The sequence below is a fragment of the Equus caballus genome, chromosome 6 (assembly GCF_041296265.1).
Source record: "Equus caballus isolate H_3958 breed thoroughbred chromosome 6, TB-T2T, whole genome shotgun sequence".
NCBI lineage: Eukaryota > Metazoa > Chordata > Mammalia > Perissodactyla > Equidae > Equus > Equus caballus.
Genome location: NC_091689.1, coordinates 14203859 through 14227137, shown reverse-complemented (window position 1 = coordinate 14227137; position 23279 = coordinate 14203859). Strand labels below are relative to the sequence as shown.

At 34.4% G+C, this 23279-nt stretch overlaps 1 protein-coding gene across 6 annotated transcripts in view; it reads right to left on the bottom strand.

The window, feature by feature from the left end:
• Positions 1 to 3297: 3297 nt before the first annotated feature.
• Positions 3298 to 23279, bottom strand: part of NYAP2 (neuronal tyrosine-phosphorylated phosphoinositide-3-kinase adaptor 2) — a 257163-nt gene continuing 237181 nt past the window's right edge. For 3 of the 6 annotated variants that reach the window (XM_023642441.2, XM_070269340.1, XM_023642443.2), the window contains one exon: positions 3298 to 8630. In XM_023642441.2, the coding sequence (XP_023498209.1) occupies positions 8403 to 8630 (228 nt within the window). In that variant the 3' untranslated portion in view covers positions 3298 to 8402. Of the gene's footprint in view, positions 8631 to 10925; positions 14332 to 23279 lie in introns of those variants that run through there. The other 3 variants (XM_070269342.1, XM_001915660.4, XM_070269343.1) reach the window with 1 other exon arrangement.

Here is a 23279-nt window from a genome sequence, read left to right as displayed (position 1 = left end):
CTCCAACTGAATAACCAGCTGACAAAAATTAGTTCAAATGTGAAGCTGTGTTGCATTGGTTTTGTTTTGGAAGTAGATAAGCCTAGCTTGAATTCCCAGGATCTATAACCACTATCTGTATAAGTTTGGGCAAGTTTTGTAAACGTCAACTACTTTATCTAGAAAATGAAGATAATCATAGAGTTGAGGTAAGAATTAAGTCAAATATATTAAAAACAGTTCAGTATCTGGCATGGAATAAGCAATAAATCATAGCAGTCATTATTATTATCATCATTATTGGTGGTGTTGCTATTATGATGGATTATGAACTTACAGTTAGCGATTACATATGGTATCATTGTATGCACTTTGTGAACTAAAATCATTCCTGGTTGGCTTTATCTTGTGCCCTAATGTTTTTATTTTTCTTCTTATAGTTCTCACACATTCCTAACATATGTTATCTTGCTATATTTTATGCATTAATATAAACTGCTTTAATTTATTTTATCACAAAGTGGGGGTTAAACAAATGTGTAGGTGGAAAGACACAAATATATAACTATGTAAATAATACTCGTGTATATATAGTAATCTTGGGCTATAAATTATAGAATGTCACAAGATCTCATACAATTTTTGTTTTATGTAACTAAAGAGAGGAAGAGAAAAATACAACCTCAAAGGAATACATAAATCAACTAGAATTTAAACTTTATAAATCCATGAACTTTGCCCTTTTACTCTTTAGAACAGTGCTTGGTATATAGGAGGACTGCAATGAACATTTGTTGAATAAATATATCAGTGAAGTCAATGAATATTATCTAGTACTGTCCTGTGCAGAGCAATGGGTCAGGCACTCTGGGGAATAAAAGATTTACAACAGGCAAAACTAGCTCCCCTTTCTGGAACTTGCCATATAGTATAGAAGACAAATTCTCAAAGAAATAACTATTATAAGGCAGATGGTGTTGTAATGGAGACTGGAGCACAATACCATGCATTTGTGTGTGTGTTGGAGGGTGGGAGTAGGTGTTCGAGGGGTGAGCATCCATTCTAACTGAAGAGAAATCTGACAGAATTCTAATGCTGTTATCAACAATGAAGATTCTGGGTACTACCCGAACACTAATTTGTAAGCAATATTTAGAATAATTTTTTAAATAATGTAACCCTGCTCTCATGGAACGTTGGCCTCCTCAGATGGCAGATCAACACCAATCATAGGGAACTGATTTAATCAAAAGCTGGAACTTTCTTCCCACAGCACTTTTTGCCAGGGGATACCTATGACGAGAAGGGCTATGAAAAGACACATTCTTGTATTTGGCCCTGTGGATGAAATGTTGTTTCTGGGGAACATGAAATAATTTCCAATGTATGGGACAGAGCTGATTCTCTAATATAGCTTCCTCAGTAGCAGCTTCATATTCTAATCACCTGGGAGGTTCTGGAGAAGAAAACAGAAAGAATAAAAATGAGGAGGAGGGGGAGGAAGAAAAGTTGTCCAGCTCTGACCCCAGAGTGATAAAATCTGAATCTCTGGGAGTGGGGCCCAGGCATCAGTAATAAATAAAAATCTCCCAAGATAATGTCATGTGCTGCCATGGTTAAAAACTACACTGGTTGAGGGTGATGCTTCTCAAGCCTTACAAGAATCGTCTGAATAGCTTGCTACAACAGATTCATGAGTCTCATGAATCTCATGACTCCCAAAGAGTCATGAATCTCAGCTTCAAAGACCATCTAGGATGAAGCTCAAGATTTTGCATTTCTAGTAAGTTCCAAGATAGTTCTATCTTGTCCATCTGTGAAGTATACTTGGAGTAGCAGAGCTCTAGGGTATGGCTACCAAAGTTTCCTGAAAACTAAGCAGGGAAGCAGCGAGTTGGCTAGGCGTTATTGCTCAGTGGGTGGTCTAAGGACAGGCAGCATCATCATCTCCTGGGATCTTGCTAGAGATGCCAAATTTCAGACTCACCTGAATCAGAATCTGTATGTTAACAAGATCCCCAGGTGATAAGCATGTCATTAAAGGTTGAGAAGCACTACTTTAATTCTCAATTTTGGCTGCACATTGGAATCATCTGGAGTCTTTTAAAAACTACCAGTGCCTGTTTATTACCCCAGGATGCTTTCTGGACAGAGGGAATTTTTTAAAATTTCACATGTGAACCACTGCTCCAGAAGACATGAGCTGAGGTGATAATTGTGCTAATTTTACTCTAAACTTCTCTCCCAATCTCCTAGTCTGCCACATTGCCTATTCCACTAATAGATATTCACCTTGGTAACAATCCTCTCAAATGCAACCAGCCATAAGAGGATAGACATTGTTGTATCAGTCATTCGCGTCTTAGTGTTAACATAATTCCTTAGACACTGAGATCACAGAGCTGGAAACAAATGGGTTTTAGTGGGAGTTGGGAGAATAGAAAAGACAATTTAGAATATGTGGGCACTTCTTGTCATGAGCTGAGATGGATGGAAGCTTGGAGTGTTGATGATAGGGACTGTGCTTGGTTATTTCTCATTCAACCAAGAGGTAGAGTGACACAGCGAGCATTTGAGTAGCTGGAGAGGTGGGACAAAACAGAGGGAACGAATTGAATTCCTTTTAAGAAGTGAACATGAAAAAAATTTTTCAGGAATTATGAAACTATAATAAATTACACTGAGATTGGATATATGAGAGAAGATGTAAGTGGGTGATGAAGTCACCACTAGAGACTGTTAGAGGAGACTGCATTATTGCAGATGCACCTTGTTTTTTGGAAGATTGCTGAGCTCCAGAATCTTGTCTTATACATTTCAGGTGCTCAATAACATTTTAGTTACCAATACCCCAGTATCATTAAGCGTACTGACTTGCTCCCTATTTAAACCAGATTAATTCTAGTGATATGACTGAATAAATGAACATGCTGAGTACCTTTCCAACAAATATATTGTCTGCGTACACAGGTCTAAGTTTGCTAGTTTTTTTTCTTTAATATCTCCTGCACACTTTAGATACACACTGAGTCATTTAATTGAAATTAGGTGCATACTGAAGAATGGGAAATGTCAAGATTCCCCTTATTTAGTGCATCACTTGTTTGAGGAAGAAGCCAAGTGGTGATCGAAGACAACTGGGGGTCACGTGACTAAGTTGCGGCATCTAACTTTTCAGGACTCACGCACACTCCTCTTCCACAGTACTTAAAATCCCAAAGCAACTGTAGAAGTTGAAAAATGTGCATACTTTTCTTTGAAAGAGTTCTTACTAATTTTGTTTCTTGATGAATAAATGCCAGCAAAGACAAAGTCAACTAATTTAAACTATTGCTTTTATTATAATTACACGGGAGCACAAATAAATAAGCACAAAATTATTGTAAAATATTGCCAATGCACTAAAGAAAACAATTTGTTTTCAAACAACATCTGGTTACTTCAGTAGTATCAAAGTACATTTATAATTACATGTTACCTAAAAAAATCAAGTACAAAAATTAAGAGAAATTAAAACATCAGTGTTTATAGTATTATATATATAGAAATGACTAACAACACATGAGTAGAGAAATCTGTTATCTAATGCTTATTTGCACAATTTTTCAGGCACATACCTGACATTTTTAATGAGTTATGAAAAATGCAATATGACATTCAGATTTTCAGATACGGTAAACATGTTACGTTGGAATGGATGTTAAATGGTTTCTTTTAAAAACCCTGTCTTTTAAAAATGTAGTGCCGTTATCCACTAAAAAACATATTATTTTATATCATTTTCTCAGTAGCTATTTGTTTCCATTTCTTGAAAAGAGCAAGAAAGTAAACATACAATTGCTAAATACGTAAACACATTTTTAGTGCAAGATAACAAGACCTGTGACTTTACTGTGCTTTGTTTTTTATAATCACAGTGCACTTTACACAAATTGCTACACTATAAATATTAACTTAAGGAGTTCCCAACAAAAGAAGTGCATACTAAACATTTCCATATATATTATATACAGTATGTATACCGTATGTGGGTGTATACAGGTGTAAATGCAGATGCTTTTAGGGTGGGAAAACCCAGTCATATTTGGGAACAATTCAACACTTCAAAAAGATTTTCATACACATTTGCTTGAGATAAATTGAATATTTCTGCAAAGATGTTTCCCCTTAAATTTGAAACTTTATAATATTTAAAGGGAAACATAATCAGGCATTTCTTTTCCAGATTACACACATTTTGCTACGATGTAATTGACCCAAATATCAAAGGGTTTTAAATCAATCCAAACCCCAAGCCATAATGTTCAAGTCCAACATGGCAAAACGTGTTATCCTTTTATTGATTTACATAGACGGCAGTACATACCTATGTGTGCATATAGAGGTTTACACATAAACATATTTTATACTTAGACGTTAACTTTAATATGGTTTAGTACTTTATTTTGACTGTACACTTGATCTGAAAAAAAAGAGAATACCATATAAGCACATAAGAGATGTCAAATACATGTGATATTGTACATCTTCTTAAAAACGGTTTGCTTTGTTTTGAAAATATTAATGATTGCATAATTAAGCTCCTTGAAGGCAGAGGCCACATCTTTTTGAATGTTTAATGCCGAATGCTTCAGAAGTTTTTAAAATAACTGATATATCAGTTGCTCAATAATGAACTGTTAAATGAATAATGGATTAATAGGAAATTGTCCACATTCTACAGTTAGCTATCTCTTCCCATACAGGGAAGATACAATGAGTTAATCTTAAATACTATAGGTGTCATTTTTCTTTCACTTCCATTTAAGTTTGAAACACAATGAATTGTGAATTGCTATTCTATTCTACTTCTATTCCTTTTCAAGGAAGAATTGTCTCTCATCTTAGCTTAGTTACTGCTTAAATCATGGGAATCTTTTCTTAATTTCATCAGTGGCCACAATTAGCTTTCAAGCTCTTTTCTTTTAGGCATGAGATTCACCTTAAAATATAAGTGATACTAAAATTGCACTGTATGTGCATTGTTTTGATGTCTTGTTTAATTAGTTAAACAATAACCCAATAAGGTTGTTTAGTTTTGTTGACTTGATCACTAAACTCGCTCAAAAGAGTCAAACCAAACAGTGTGTGAAGACAAGGCTTAAAAGAAATTGTAATAAGAAAAATGGTTCTCAATTCTCTAGAAGCATTCAAAGAAAACTATTTGGAACCTCAGTGTCTCTGAAGTCCCAGTGTCACTATCTGGAAAAGTGAAGTTGTATCTAGTTGTATCCAGACAATTGCCATGTATTTGAAGTGTATATTCTTTTTAAAACTACAAATTTTAACCTCTTAATATTTTGTTTTCTTTCACTTTCCCAACCATTATACATGGGTGGACATTAACCTTCATTTACATAAACCAATAACTTTCCACTCCAAATTTGCTTCAACAGCATAAACATAGGGAAAAAGTTTCAGTGTTTACATGAGGAACTACTGTTACACCTCAGAAGATGCTGGCTTCTGGCATTGGACAGAAATCCCGGATTTGATTTTTCCCTTCCATCAGTTCTAAAGAAATCTGTCTCTTCTCTACTAAGGAGTTTTTCACATATAAAAGCATCTTACTGACAGCCTATAAAATTCCGCTTCTAAAAAATTTGCCGTGAAAAGACCATTTTTCATAGGTATGAGCTTTCAACCTGATAACCATGCCATGATACGATTTGTTCTTTGGCACTACTAAAAAATATGAACTTTATCATTCCATAGTGTTCTGGCAGTAGGTGGAATTTTTTATCATCTGACCAAATTCATAGATTGAAGTGTCCTGACTGACTGCCACCAGAGAGCAAGCTTATTTTTCTCTCTATCCTAATGACCTCTTTTCCTCCACATAAAGAAACACTATGCAAAGAGGAAACTAATTCTAGAATGGCCGTTGCCATATAGGCTAAGCCACAATAGGCAGTTGTATAGGCACAGAATAGCAGTTCTTGAGTCAAATATCAGTGAAGCCACTTTTCCAGATCTTTTCATTACTTCCCATTGAAGGCAAGATTTGGAGAAATTAAATGGAAATGGTTGCCTAAGGTCAGATTTTCAAACAAGTTACTTTCTCAGAAAATAACTTGGTTGAAAAAGGAATGTAAGACACCTGGCAACAGCATGAGTTTGGCAGAACAAATGGGAATCGCTGAATCCAACACAAATTATTCTAGTACCTCTGTTTCCTTCTTGACAAGTGGCCAGCATTAAAAACTATCTTCTGCCTAATTCAGAGAGATATGGGAAAGATCGGCATCTGAAAAACATACTTGCATATGTTACGTATCATCATAAAGATGCTGAGAATTGATGTCTTATGTTTGATCAATTGGCTTGAGTATATGTTGCCATAATAACTTAAATCAGGATAACAACTTGGGTCATAAACACGCTTCAATTCTTATTTTATCTTAATGCATTTTCATCACTCTTAGATTTGGACTCCATCGATTGTTGGGTTTGAAACATAATCTACAACTGGTGAAACATGGCAGCAGAATTTATTTGAGCCACTTAAGATCAAGATCGCTCCATAATTTCTGTGCTTGTGATTCTGTTTTTTTACCATCTCAGTTATAGAAGCAAAACCCCAAACTTAAGTAAGCATTTTATGTATACAGTTCCCCCACTGAGGACTCATTCACGCGTACACGCGCACACGCAACAGGTACACAGGCTCCCACTTACCTTTTTTCCTTATTCTTTCAGAATTCTAATTGGACATCAAAATATACATTAATTATAAAATATTAAAAAATTATTTTATAACATTTCAAAGGCTTGAAAGGAACTATTACTGATAAAGCATTGCTAGGTTTTTAACAATATAGATTACAAAACTTCCCCAACTCCTGTTATATTTGGTTTTACTGAGCAGCTCTGCACTATTGCTGTCAAAACCCTTACAAGGAAAACCACTATGACAATAACTTCAACACATACCTTTTCTCTCAGAAATATAATACTAAATTGATTGTTAAAGAAGAACCACATACTGTCAGTTTTAGGAAGCATAAATAGTAATTTAAATATACAAAATATATGTGATAGTTTCCTTTGTATTCATTCGTGGCAATATTTATATCCAACTAACAAGTTACTCTTAAAGATATATATATGATTTGTTTAACTTCAAGTTCACCACCACAGAAAATTGAATCCACCCCATCCCCTTTCCCCTGCATTTCCTGTTTCTTCCTTAAAACAAAATAAAATAAACAAGCGGTCATAATTCTTTGGTCATGGTGTCATAATCATTAAGAATGGTATGATGATCATGCACAGAAGATTACGACCCCAAAATGTGGTGAAAACTAGTTTGAAAAAATTAACAAGTGTTAACAATAATTCATTAATGGACTTCAATTTTGAGAAAAATTGGCATTTAGTGTACTAAAATACATAAACTCATCTGGTTGAATGTTTATTTCTCATTTTCAAGGGGAAACAAACATACACATGAAAAGTTACTTAAAAATAGTGATTGCAGTGGCCGTAATACCACTGGTCCCACCTTCTTGCAGGTCCTGCTGTTTATCTTTTGATTCCTTGTTCTTTCCATCATCACAGTGAACCCTGGTCTCCTCCAATCAGATCAATGATGCAAGGACACATGTCCCTAAAGTCATTTCTGAAGGAAATGTTTTCTGCTGGGATGTCCAAATATATCCTAAGAACTTTCTCTGGAGTCTGACTAACCATTGCTTAATATAAACAAGATGATATTGAAGAGAAATCCTTATAAAGCCAATGTAGCAAAAATATTGGTGTTGATATAAGGTGGACATCCAAGTTAAGCATCACATTTGCATTCATTTCCTGTCAAACCCTCAAAACCTTACAAAGCAACAGATGCTCTTAACAAATATGATATTCGACTTCTACATTACTAGCACCAGATCATATATTATGTGATTGAATATGATTTACAGCTGTGAGCTCTTGTACAGAAGCCAAATGTGGGCAGAGGGAAAAAAAACATTTTAAATGCAAAAATTAATAATAAAAGGCATCAAGGGATTACATATAAAAGAGATAACAAACCAGTTAATACCGAAATTATATCATATAGTAAAACTCTTGATATTTCTGTAATTTATATACTTATAATGTGTATTATTTCAGGTGTCACCCATAAACTAGTAAAATATTTACATCATAATATCTTCTGGATTCAAAATAATCCGGGATAAATAAATGTGCCTCAATTGCAAAGAAATATACATTTTTATCTTGAACTTGCCACGAATAGGCACAGCTTCCCGTGGGTTTTCTAGGGAAGTGCTGACATTCCATTCCAACAGAAAAGATACATAACAGTTACTTATCACGTGACCGAGTTGACCTCCCTCTTTGTGTTAAGTAAGGTGGAGCTCACGCCATCTTGTACACAGTCATATGGCCGTATCCCAAAATACCGTTTGCTGTTTGGAATAGGGTGGAGGGCTGCACTTCTTTGCACCTGCATTCTTCTTCCAGCTGGGTAGGATAGGCATGCTATCCTGTTTGCAAAGGCCCTTTTCCGTTTTCTGTCTAGCCTTTATTTCTTTGCACAAGCAACGTTTTTTCTCAATCATCTCAAGCATTGTATGGTCTCCATGAAACCACTGCATGCATGCCACCTAGCAAAAAAGAAAGAGTGAATACAGAAGAAAAAAATGGAATGAAAGCAGATTTTTCTTGCACTGTGCTAGCAGTTGTTTCGAAAAACGTCAGATGTTTCTATATCTTTGTAATTCTGATGAAGCAAAATTAAAGTATGGAAACTATAAATAAAATGTGCACTTAAATTTGTAAACAGTGTGATATTATTAAACAATAATTAGGATGTGAATATTTACCCAATATGTTATAAAAATCCACGATATAGAAATAAACATTTTTTTTATCTTTGTAAGCAATTTGCCAAGTATTTAGCTATTACTTTTCTGTTGACTCCATTGTCTTAGAGGTCCCGGTATGTCTAAGTTCATTTATTGAAATTACTTTTCAGTGAGATCTTATATGAATGTGATATATTTTGAATATTTTAATGAGCATTTTTATTCTTGAAATGAAATTTGGGTTTGTTCATAAATAACATACAAAATTAACACTTTTAATAATTCTTCTACCAAAATGACTTTCAGTGTACATCTAATGCTTGGAACATTTAAGCATTTAGTGCTTAAATAATTCTTTTGCAAAGAAGTTTTACTATACTTTTTGATGCTTCAGCAAAGGTCTAAGCATCATTGGCCTCTTCAATCATACTGCCACAGATCCCAATTAGTTCCAGCACTTCAGAGAAACAGAGTTATCAGGTCCATTGTGTACCAGGAGAAGATTCAGTGCTGGCTATATATTTATACACATTTATATATTTCTGCACAAATAAACACTGCTTCTAGGTATCTGTGGCCATGTCCACCAATAACTGTTTTTCAGAACAGAGCTAGCAAGTTGAGTCTGTCACACAAGGAAAGCAATGTGATCGGGCCATGAACCCAAGATGAGAAGGCTTCCACTTAATTGTTTAAGCAAATCCACTATATGACTTGAAGGGTTAAAATAGCTCACTTGGAATCACTGAATTTGATGTTACAATTTTAGGACAATAATCCAGAGCAAATACTTATATAGCACTTACTCTATTCCGGAATCCATTCTAACTACTGTGCATAGTGTAATTTATTCCTCACAACAATGATACTCTGAAGTTAAGTACTACTTATTAACCCATAACGATGAGTAAAATGAGACTTAGAGAGATTTAGTAACTTGCCCAAGGCTACAGAGCCAACAAATGGCAGAGTCAGGATTTGAACCCAAGAGTTCATCTCAAACACCATGCCTTTAACAACATTATACGGGCTCTCAATGTATATGCAGAACTGGGAAGGACTGAGAAGATAAATTTGTACAATGCCTTCAGTGTACAGATGAGGAAGCTAAAACTTCAACAAGTTACACATCTTGCCCAAAACCAGGCAGGCAGGTTTCGGTGTGAACAAGGCAAAAAGGAATTCACACGATTCCTAATCCTTTATGGAGAGGGCAGGACCTAGAACCTGAAGACAAAGATTCAAAGCCTGGATGTGTGAAATTGCCCCTAATCACTCCACTTCTTGGTTTCTTTATCTGAATAACTGAATTGATAATATCTCAATTTCAGAAGTCAGTGTAAGGATTAAATTGGATAATAAAGGTGAAGTCATTTTTAAAATCATTAAACCATTGCCCAAGTATTATTATTCTAATACTGACAAACACCTAGTAGTTTTTCACCCCTGCTGTCTGCCAAGCATGAGCAAACAGCTCTATTTACATTAAATCCGCCCAGCCGCACTGAAAGGTAGGCTTTCTCTACAAACTAAGTGAGGAAGCTGGGTCTCAGAAAGCTGAAGGAGCTAGATCAAAGCCCTAGCTTATTATCCATGACACGAACTTATATAAAACTCAGATCTGACTCCAAAGTGAATATTCTCTCTACTACAGCATGTCCCATCTCCTGAATATTATCAAGAAATTATAATAATATTGTTGTGTGTACTACCACTTCCAGATACTACTCAAAAAATGCAAAAATTGGCTTTACAAGTGAATAACAAGTGCTATCAAATAAATCAAAATCAATGGCTTGGACTTGGAGTGCAGAAGATAATACTCTTAGATAAATGTCTTGTATGTACCTAACTTGATGTAAAGTTCCTTGAAAGGATGAGCTGTGTTTCATGCCTTTTGGTGTCCTCTAGCACAAGGCTCCGGGCCTGGGCCACGGCTGTTCATTTTATAAATGAAATTCTAGATGTTTGTTGAGTTAAGCTAACCAACAGGGTTTTGTCCCAGTAGGAGATTGCCAAAGTGGCCCAGAAGTTTCTCAAAAGGTTCATATTTTATAACTTGATAATCTATGCAATAAAAATACAGTAACTCTATTTTGGTGGAAATACAAGCAAAATTTATTGAGTGACTGTAAACTGTCATAAATGGAATTTATAACACAGAATTCCCAGAGGGCAGGCCCCAAATCCCATCCATCTCAGTAGCCCCAACATGCAGTACAGAGTTAATAAGCTCTCAATAAAAGTTTTATGAATCAAAGAAGCCATCATCATTGAACAGTTTTTGTCGTCTCTGAGAAAACTCCCCAGATAATTTTCTTCTCAGTAAAATCTCACTGGATTTTACCAATTCCAATGAAATTACAAAACCTCCAACCGTCTTTAAGGTAAGATATTTACAGCATCGCTTCAATATTTGCATTGTATTTACTGGTCCACACAAACATTAAATCATTTATTACTTAATTTCCTTTAATATATTAAGGTTGTAACTCAGTACATGTGACTGCAAAATAATAATTTTCCTGGATTGCTCTGACAACAGTGTCACCGACATATTTCATAGCTTTCATGACATTTCATATATGTATAACTGCATTACCTATAATAAATATCTGTTTTCTGTCAATTAGAAGTTTATGCTATATGTGTGTAAATTTGTTAATAATCTACTCTTTAAAAATCTAAAGAAGTTTAAGAATAAAGAGTTATAAAGTATGGTTTTCATATTCTTTACATTTTTAGTTTAAAAGAGTTATATGTCCATTTGATTGATATGATGGTTTAAAATATTAACAGAAGAAAATCAACCCTTTTTTCAGACTGACTCTATAATGTTAAACTATCTTCTTTTTGGTGGCCAGATGTACAGAGAATACAAATTCTATGAGAAAGCATTGTCCAATACATGAAAGAGGGCTAGATATTCCAAGAGAATTCAAACACAGGTTGTTAGAAGATAGCAAATTCAAAATTTTAAAAAATAAATATTTTAACAAATCTGTCGAGTCTGGTATAGAATCTTCTCATGTCAAATCTGCTATCAAACATTTTTTCTTGTTTAAAATACACACGAAGTTATTAGTATTTAAGATGAGATGAATGAATGTGGAATGCTATTCACTTGGGGGAAGACAAATATTCCCACATTCACTTTTCAGTAGCACATGTTTTTCAATATTTCTTTCTAGAGAGGGCACATTCTTTTTAATTCCTGGAATTGAACACCAAAGTTCCTACCATGGCCATTTACATGGCAGAATCCCTCGCCCTAAAATGTGTCTAAAATTACATTTCACTCTAACAGTGAGACGTCGTGCTTCAATTCATTAGTTTGTACATAACAGATAGCATGTTTAGCAATTACATGAAGTGTCCTAAGAATACAATCCATAAGATATTTCATGACTTTCCTTTTTTTTTTTGTTTTACCACCAAATTCTTCATATCTGGTTTAAGTTTAGCTATAAAATCCCATTCTACTTCACCCTGGAGTTGAAAGAACTCTGAGATTTGATTTACAACAAGTATACATTGAGAGACAATTATAAAACAATTGTTCAATTAATATGAACATGCTTACATCTCTGGACAAGATTTTCATATTCACGTGATCCAGCAAAAGCAATATTCTTGGCTAATAAGTTGATGGAGATAAAATCAAGTACAGTATGAAAAGGGGGAGGAGAGAAAGTTAACAGTGGAGAAACCCGGCAGACACCACTTAGGCCACACCAGGTGATCAACAGTGATAGGTGATGTTGATAGTATGTACCCTTGATATTATGTGATGAGAAAGGCACATTACCTCTGTGGTCTTTCTCCCAAAAACCCATAACTCCAGTCTAACCGTGAGAAAAACACCAAACAAATGCAAATTGAGAGACAATTCTACAAAATACCAAAATCCTCAAAACTGTCAAGGTTATCCAAAATAAGGAAAGTCTGAGAAACTGTCACAGTCTAGAGAAGGCAACAGAGACATGATCACTAAAATTAACTAATGTGGTCTCCTGGAAGAAATCCTGAAACAGATAGATAAAAACTAAGGAAATTCAAATAAACTCTGAGCTTTAATAATAGTATATCAGTATTGATTCACTAGTTGTGGCAAATGCATTATAGTAATATAAGATATTAACAAAGGGGGAACTGGGTGTGGGGTGTACAGGAACTCTGTGCACTCATCGCAGCCTTTCTGTAAATTTTAAACTCTTCTAAAATTCAAAAAAATATATTTTAAAAAATCACATGAATTTCCAAATGCTAGTTGTAACTATCTTTCATTCTTTAGGTGGAAACAACATGGTATAACAGAAAGAGTTAAAGGACTTGATTGGGATCCTAATTGTTATGTGACATTGAAAAGTCATATATCTCTCTGAACTTGCATGTACTTCCTATATACATTGTATATATATTGGTACATAATTCATATATACATGATAGATATATACATTTTATGTATATAGTACATATTTTATATATGCATTATGTATATTGGTACATACTTCATACTTCACATGTTTATAAGAGGCAGCACACTAAATAAAGCATGCAAAAGGACTGGGTAAGTATAAAGCCCCATACATTGTTAATGATCTTGTCTACTGATCCTTCAATGCATCAGGAATAACATAAATGAGGAGAAGTCTTTAATTCACTTCAATAATAATTGAAAATGAACTAAGCACTTCCTGATATTGAGTATATTTTACCCAAAGAACAAAGGAATAGTAATACCATCTGATAATAAATTTCCAAACTATTTATTTAAAATATTTAATTTTCCAAAATATATAAATCATAAAGAGAAAAAAAAGACTCTGAAATAAGCACTTGGAGCATTTCAACACTCAAAATGATACCAGAATAAAACTGATACAAGCATGCATATCTCTATTGATTTTAATTTTTGTGCCTCACGAGTCAGCATATAAAAAATAATAGTTTATCAAAGATTTAGGAGACAAAGCAATACTGAGCACATGCCTTATTGACCTTCAAATTAAGTTCAGCTATGAATCCTGAGATTTGTGAATAAAATTTAATTCCTTAAATAGACCCAACACCAAGACTAATTTTCAGATGGTCTGGAGGGAAAAAATCTACCAGTTTCACGTTGCTCTCTCTGTGCCAATTTCTCCAACCCTGATAGCCCATTTTATGAGAAACCATCACTTTCAGCATGGGGAGTATAAGTTTTAATCTGGCTAAAAAGAAAGCTAGAATTCCCAAGTTTCTCTGAATTTTCCCTTTATCCTACACAAAATTTCTTCAAGAAAGCATGGATAACATTAGTGGAGCAAAAGGAAGAGCAGGCATGAAGGCCAGGTGGTGCGATTCAATAAGGGGAAGCAACTTCTTCAGGAATTTTGGGAGGTAGCGAGTCACCTGTACTGTGCTGCCCCTATCCTTAGGAGTCGTGAGGTCAGCCAGAGGTGTTAGTGCTCTCGTTGAAAATGTTCTTCCTCTCCCATTTAGTGGGCAGAGCTTGATTCTTTATTAACAAAATGTACATAAAGAATAAATACGTAAGTATGACGGCTTTTGAATATCTTCAAGATAACAGACAGGAGTTGGCAAACTACAACCCACGTCCCAAATACAGCCTCCTGCCTGTTTTTCTACAGCCCATGAGCAAGAATTTCTGTTTCAGATTTTTAAAAAGGAGAATATTTCATATGTGAAAATCATATGAAATTCAAATGTCAATGTATATAAAGTTTTAACTGGCACACAGACATGCCCATTCGTTGATGGATTGTCTACAGCTGCTTTCACGCTACAAAGCAGAGTCGAGTAGTTGGGACAGAGACCAGATGCCCATAAAGCCTAAAATATTTACTATCTGGCCCTTTACAGAAAAAGTTTGCTGACTAACTAAGTGAATGGCCAATTAACCCTTAAAATATGTGTCTGTTAGAACTGCCTGATAGAAGACCAAAAAGGATAATGTCAGTATTGGTCCTATAAAACGGGCTTTAAAACAAAATCAAGAGCATTGATTCATATTCACTTACAACATTTTTCATATAAAGTTTGGCCCATTGATACATCATACAGGATGAGACTTAGATTTGAAATCAGTTCTGACAATTAGTTTAGAGAAATTATTTGGGCAATTAGTATAGAGAAATGATGTTGGAATTAAAGACATAAAGTGGATAATCTGGTTTAAATTCTCTGGATAAGGGATTTAATATAAGTTCAATGCCCTCTTTTAATAACCCCGCAGTGATTATTTCCTTGTCTATCATGTGCCACCGTGGCGATTCAACCTCAATATAAAAGCGGTTTTGCGAACTTCTAAAAAAATAATTTTAGTGAATTATATTTCTTTTCTTTTTTTCCTACTATATTCTGGAGGGAAGTGGTCAACTTTACATAACATAGGCAACAACATAGGCCCTCAACAAACCTTTTGGAACTGACATAATACAGAGATGAAGGGGTTATAATTTTCCACACTCATCAGCAAGTTCACTAATAAAATTGCTTTACTACTTAGTTATGAAATATCAAATGGTCAAACCCATGTTACTTCATCATTACATAGAAAAAAAAGTCCTTTTCTTCGAATGAGTAACCCTTGCTCCATGGATCTGTTAGAAAATAATTGATACTCTGAAAGCATATAGAGGTGACCCAATATCATAATGTTTTCTATGGTAAATGTTTAAAAGGTACAGTCAAATGATCCATGAGACTTTACAATTACTCATAAACACCATTTATTCTACTTTGAAAAGTATAAATTCAAGGCCAGGAGGTGACTCTGGAATAAATGAATTTTCTTTCTTTTTTATGAAGGCCAAAATGAAACTATTTGAACAGATAACATAAGTGGGTAATACCAAAAAATAAAAATAAAAAATCAGATAATATAAATGTGCAATACCAAAGCAGATAATAGAAGTGGGCAATACTAAATAAAGCAGGAACTTTTCAGTTCCACGGGCCGGGATTTCATCCTGACTTTCAAGTTTCACTTTGGCGACATACAAGTTATTTATCTTGATTTCTGGCCTGAGATTTTTTTTGGTTTTTTTTAGGAAGATTAGCCCTGAGCTAACATCTGCTTCCAATCCTCCTCTTTTTTCTGAGGAAGGCTGCCCCTGAGCTAACACCCGTGCCCATCTTCCTCTATTTTATATGTGGGACGCCTACCACAGCATGGCTTGCCAAGCAGTGCCACGTCTGCACCCGGGATCCGAACTGGCGAACCCCAGGCCACCGAAGCAGAACATGCGCACTTAACCGCTGAGTCACCGGGCCGGCCCCTAGCCTGAGATATTTTGAAAATTAAAGATTATGTACAAAATCTTCCTAGCTTGTGAACTTGATGATATTATTTGAAATAATAGCACTTTTGGTATAGCTTTAGCTATTTCCATAGTTTTTTCGTCTGTATTTTCTTTTGTCTTTCATTTTGATCTATTGATTGGGTACTTTTTAAATTATTCCCTTGTAATCCTCTCTCATTTATCAGCAACGTTGACTCAGAACTTGTATTTTACGAAAGAATTATCAGCAACGTTGACTCAGAACTTGTATTTTACGAAAGAATTATTAGACAAGTTTACACCTGAAGCATGTACTGAAATTGTAGTGTTTATTTCATGTCTAAATTTAGCTTTGAGATATACATGGATAAAATGAGGACCACATTTTGATTTCAGAGTTGCTTTTGAATCGTGAGTCGACATTAAACCCTGTCTTTCCTTTTCTAGATCTGAAGATCCTCCTACTGGTACAATCTCTGACCAACTACTAGGCATGTAATGAAAATGTCACACGCTGGTATTTTAAGCCATCTGCACTATTTGTTTTTACATATTCATGCTTGCTTATGCGCTCAGTTATGTAAAACTCACTCATCAAAAAGATTTAAAAATTATAAGTTAGTAAACCTTACAATTGCATGGTATAAAGACAAAATAGAATTTCAAGTTAACACATATTACTCATTTCCCCTACCTGCAAACTAAAGAAAACACCTAACTCTTTTACAGTGATGTCCTTTAATCAAGACCTGGGTCACAAGTCACTTTCAAGGACAGAGGTTGGTTTTAATTATTGGCTAAACAGTGACAATTATAGCTGATTCTAAGCTCCTCCAGTTCACTATGCATCCCTCTTTAATAACTACAATGCTATTTTTGTGGGCGTGATTCCCTACTTTCTTAGGAGACAGTATACAATAGATAAAATGGATAACATGACCTAGTTTTACGACTTTTTAGTGGTGAGATCTGAGACAAGTCACTTAACCTTCTCAAGATCTTGTTTCTTTATGTGTAAAATTAAAATAATAAGACCTCAGGTTTGTTGGGAGTATTTCATGTAATAATTTAGCATCTACTACAAAGTAGACACAACAAACAGAAGCTCCTCTACCCCTAGGAGACTGCGAGCTCTTTGAAGCCAGGGCTCTGTTGTGAATCCTCACATCCTCAGCCTCTAGCACAATGGAAACTTGTAATAAATGTTTATGAAACGAATGAATGAGCAAATGGATGACTGGAAGTGTAATGCTCTCTGAGTTTTCAAGAAAGGAGCTTTTGAAATTTTTGATTTAATGAACGATCTCATTTCACTTTGGATCAACTGAATCCAACAATATCTCAAATTACACAAGGTTAAAAAAATTATTTCCTGAGATTTTTGAACCTCGGGAGCCATCTAACCTTAAATTCAGCTCTCAGTGCCATGTGAGTCATAATCTGGGTGTTCGACAGCTGAAAACATCTCTCTCAGACTCCGGGGTCTTTGGAACTTTGGGGGTGTCAAGTACTTAAATCCTTTGAATTCTGGGCTGTCAGAATCCTTGGCCCCTTGGCTCAGGTTAAGTGACAAACTGATGCGCCCTAAACTTTAGTATGCATTCAGCCTCCCTTGGGAGTTTGTTAAAATGTAAATAACAATCCAGGCACTATCACTAGAGATTCTGACTCTAGGTTCTGGATAAAGTGGGTCTGAAGAAACTGCATTCAAATGGCACAAAAATGGTCCAGTTAATTCTGTCAGCAATGTTTCTCAAATCTATCATCAACCTTTACATTTCCAGTGTTGTTTTCTTGGTTCAGACCCTGGACTACTGAGATTGCCTCCAGTGTTCCATTTACAGGCCACTTCTTATCCACCCTTCTGTCCAAATGCTCTCTGTGAAGCCCCTATAAAATCGTGTGAACTCAATGGTTCCCCTTTACCTACAGAAAACAATTAATGCTCCAGGTCCGTCACAGTGAGCTTCATTGTCTCTTTTGGCTAATTTATTTTACCCTATCCATTTACTTCCTACTCCAGTCATACCTGACAACTCATAACTCACCCAACACCGGAAGGCACATTACTTCCTCCCATTCTTTAGCTCAAGTTGTATTCTCCTTCTGGAACTCTCTTTCTCCCTACAGCCTTGCCTTTTCATGCGAAATCCCAGTTATGCTTTTAAAGTCAAGCTAAACGCAGCAAGAGTCCATTCTGAGATGCTGCGTGACTCTGATAGCATGCTGACTTATCGCTGGCACAGCCTTCATTCATTCACTCATTTCTTCTGGCAGTCAGCAGCCCCCTTACACCATGCTATAAACATTGTGTTAATTATGTACAATTATGTACTTTGTACAAGACTCTGATCTTCTGGAAAGCAGAGATCCCGTCTATACTATTTTTATAGGTCCAGAATCCTAAGGCAGTACCCCCACAGAAGTCTCACAGTGCTTTAAATAGTTAAAGCTTCATTGAAATAAAATTTCAAAGTGACTAGTTTGAGGGGTAGATTTTTTTCTGATTACAAAAGTAATATATGCCTATCCTACAAAACACGGATAGCAGTAACATAAGTAAAAATCATCTGTGATATCACCACAAAAAGTTTAGTATATTTCTTTACATATAAATCATATTTTTATATATTATCATATCTTACATGTATATATAACAATTATATACATGTATATAAATTATATCTTTCTTAAAACACGATTATACTATATATAAAATTTTATATTCTTTCGTTTTTCTTATTACAGTTATAGTCTTTAATACTTTTTTCAAGACATGATAATAAAAACAAATTATTCATCATGAATATGTATCTTTAACCATTTTATAATTGCTCAAATTTTTTTGGCTTTCATTTTTTTAAATGCTGTAAATAACGTTGTAATACTTAATGATTTCATTTTCTTCAGAAAGTCACTCAAACAGTAATTCTCAAGTCAAAGGATCAAAACATTTTAAGGCTCTTGACAGAAATAGAATCTGCCTTCCAGAAAAGTTAAGCCGTTTTCCATTCCAATAAGCAGTGTGGGGCTCACATCACATCTTCATCAGTACTGAGCTGTGTTACCAAAAGAAAGAGCAAGCGGGCAACAAAACAAAAAACTTTGTAAATTTTAATGTGTCTAAAAGAACCCTTGGATTTCCACGTTTATGTTTATTGTGAGTTGAATGAGCTTGAATGTTTCACAAATGTTTACTAACAGAAGAGTTGATCCATGGCCTTAATTAATTTAGTTTTTCTAATGAGGTGATAGGTTTACTTAACTGATTTATAATTTTTTAATAAATGTGGGGTATTTATATTTTATTTATCATCATAATTTCCAACGTTTGACCCTTTATAACTAGTCATTCATGTTACTACAGATGTTTCTAATTTTATGTAGTCAAATCAATTGATTTTTCAAAATTTCCTCATTTTTATTCTTTAAATTTCCTGCCTTTTTGATAACCTGTAAATATAATTCTTTATATTTTTCAAGGTTTATGGCTTCATTGGACTCAATTCATCTTTGACTTAGTTTGTTTATCCTCTCCTTTGTTGCTAAAAGTACATTGCCTAGGAAGGGAAAATACATTCAACAAGAAAAATGAAACAAAAGGTTAAACAATGAAAGGACAAATTTTACCTTTTAATTCTTCATGAGGTGAGAATCTATTTTATTTATTTCAAATGTTTAATCACTTATTCAAGTACATTTTTATCAATCATAATGGTTAAGTCATATTTCAAATTATATAAGTAATCCTGTACTATAATTTCATTTCATGAGGTAGTAGCTGGTGTGAAACTTTCAATCATTAGAATATGCATATCAGTTCGACCTTAAAGAAAATAATGTCTAAGTGAAAAAATTGTGCTTCCCCTCTTCAAGTTACCCTGATGTAATCAATGTCTTCTTGAAACATAAATCTATATGAGCACACACATATAGACACCTAATCAGTCTTTTGCAAAAAAAACATACACTGTTTCATTTTACTGCTTCAAATGATGCATATTTTGGGCAAATATGGTCTTCCAGTTTGCAATATCTTATAACAAAGTTTTCTAAAGTGTCTTACTTAGGAAAATATTTCACAATTATGTTTAAAAGAATCATTATGTTTCATTAAAAGAAAATTAAATATGTTTTGAAGGCTGTCTGGAAGTCTACAATATGCACATAAACGCACACATGAACACATATACACACATACATACATATATTTCACATACATTCATGAATATACATATACCTGTGTGTATAAAAGTATGTATCATACATTTATTTATATATGCATGTATTTTTATGTATATTTGTACATATATGTATATATCACACATCTATGACTAAATTATTGACACTTTCTATAAGTCTCCTGGTTATCATAAAAAAGAATTTTACTGAAGAAATACGTGTCAGTAATATCACTGAAGAAAAAGTGGTGGCCTAAAGCTAATAAAATCTCCTATCTTGAGATTCTTGATTAATCTCAAGAAATAATTTCAAAACATTCTTGAATGATTTTACGAAAGTTCTAAAATAAGTTAGCAAGTTATATTTACCTTTGATCAAGTGACTTTGGAGTGAAGGATTGTCACAATCTAAGTAATAATCATAACAACATCAACAATGTAATAACAGCAGCAACCCTGATTTATTGGGCACAAACCATGTTCCAGATACTTTTTGGGCACTTAGCATACATCAATTCCGTTAAAGTTTAATAATTCTAAAAGTATGCCTTATTGCTATTTTTTAGATGATAAATTGAAGCTTGAAGAGTCTAAGTAATATGTACAGCACCATATTCCTAGTAGAAGGCAGAACTGGAATTGGAATTCAAGACTAAATACAGCCAATGCTAAAATCTGTGCCCTTCTCATTATATCAAATTGTCTCATGGGTAATTATGATTAAAGTGGCCCACACTGGAAAAACAAACACACTCACACACACATGCAATTATGATGGTACTTTCACTTTGTATAGCCAATGAAGAGCGAAAATGGGCTAGATCAAATAAAGGTGGTGAAGTTTGTTGCTGAAAGATTAAAGGATTGAGAAACTATCAAAACTTTGGTGGAGAGAGAAAACTTTGATCTTATAATTTGTTGTATTTTCCATTATTGTCATCACCACCATCCTCTCGTCTTTATTATTAACAAGATCATGGGCACATAACTGTTGTGTTTCCTCTGAGTGGGTAAGGCACTGAGTGAACATTCCACCTATTCCATTTCATTTTAGCCTCACAATACCCTGTGATCACCATTTTCTATATGAGAAAATCAAGTTCAGTCAAGGTCAAAGATCATTTAGCATCACTGAAGACAAATTCCATACCGGGTGTGAAAGGGAATTATCAACAGAGCAAAACACCATAACCTACTTCCTCCACACCAGACCCTGTATCGATAGTTCAGGTTCCTTGCCTCTAACCCACAAGATCAAACCCATAAGGCCCCAGAATATTTTTACCTGATTATCTTTAATATCCCAGGAGTCAAACTGCCAATGCAGTTGTCTGCTCTCCACTTCACCTCCTGTCTGACTTCCTTCTTAAGTTATTACTAAAACATTTAATGGATGGAGCATCCTGATAAGAAATGTGTCCAAGTAGTGAATAATAACAATTTCAACAGCAATAAGAACAATGATTCCTTTCTTGCTATATAAGAATAGCTCCATCTTGTCCCACTTCCAAACTCCTTACTCACTGGTAGTACCTCCATAGAATTGTGTGCTGAGAGTACATTACCTGCACTGGCTACTTTACTGAGGAAATCTTTATGAAGATATTTTTCTTTTTATTTCATCAACTACAACTGAAGTTCATTTCAATTAACACCTTTTTTCCTTAGTTTCACGGTAACAAACAATATAGTAATCCTTCCACACAAAGTTATGCTTCTGCAAGTATATTCACAAGTATGCTGAGATGCCAGTGTCTCTTGACTGAGTTGCACAAAAGTGTTAGCTGACTCAACGAGTCACATTAATCGAAAGAGAAGGGGTGCATAAGGGAAAAAGGCCAGGGATGGCTTTCAAACCACCATGAAAGAAGATGCTAATTGCACCGAACCATCATTTTATAAATTCTTTGCTGTAGCGGAATTTTAGAGAAGAACAAAACTTCAACGTCTAGAAAAATAAGGGTTTTAAACATTTAAAATGCATCACATTTTCATATTATAAGATGACAACTAAATGCAAAAGCAAGTTGTCAAAATAGGATGTTAACTTCGTACCTCCCGTGAACAAACACAAAATACAAATGGGGAATTGTGTGTGATTTAGCAAATGTCCTCTGGTAGAACACTATGTACGATCAAACATACAATGGAAACCTGTCTATCCAACAATGCACCATCCTTCCAGGTGTGAGTGACATAGCATTGGTATCTTTATACATGCAGACAGAGCATACTGACAGACGCAATAAGTGGATTCTTGTGTGTAAGGATACAGAAAAATACAATGACTGAGAAATAGTGATCATATTGATGAGAAAGAGTTGATTTGTGACATAATTCTCAAGTGTCTGAAATGTTTTAAGTGTTTCAGTGATGCTGCATTAAAATCTTTATAAAGTTGTCAAGGACAGCTAATATAAGCATAAATGATAAACATGACATACGACAGTCACATACCAAAATGCAAGATGAGGCTTTTCAGAGGAAAGCTGATACATGTCCAAATCTAAGAAATATTCTGTCTATGTCCACAGGCAGGATGACGTATAATCTTAAAACACACGCACACATACGTATAAATCCTGATTCGGCTTTTTACTATTTTATGATTATAAAGTCTTTGCCTTAGGAAAGTAAAAAAGCTATAGAAAAACTGTGATACATTTTTCCCAATAGAGAAGACACAACATGTTTCTCAGCAATTAAACGTAATAATGACTACAGATACAATTTAAACTGTTAATTGATTAAGCTAATTGTTTGTAATAAAGGAAAAAAAAGACCCTTTGAGTAGGTTTCAGAATTAATTTATGTTCTTAAATGAGCAATAAGTTTATAAGTAGAATGCCTTAAATATACATTCCCTGAAGGGGCAAACAGTATTACAAGATAAAATTCAATTACAACAAATGTATTGATGTTTTTCACTAACTATATTCTCTTAATCACTTACATTAGCATTAATTTAATTTCATTACAAA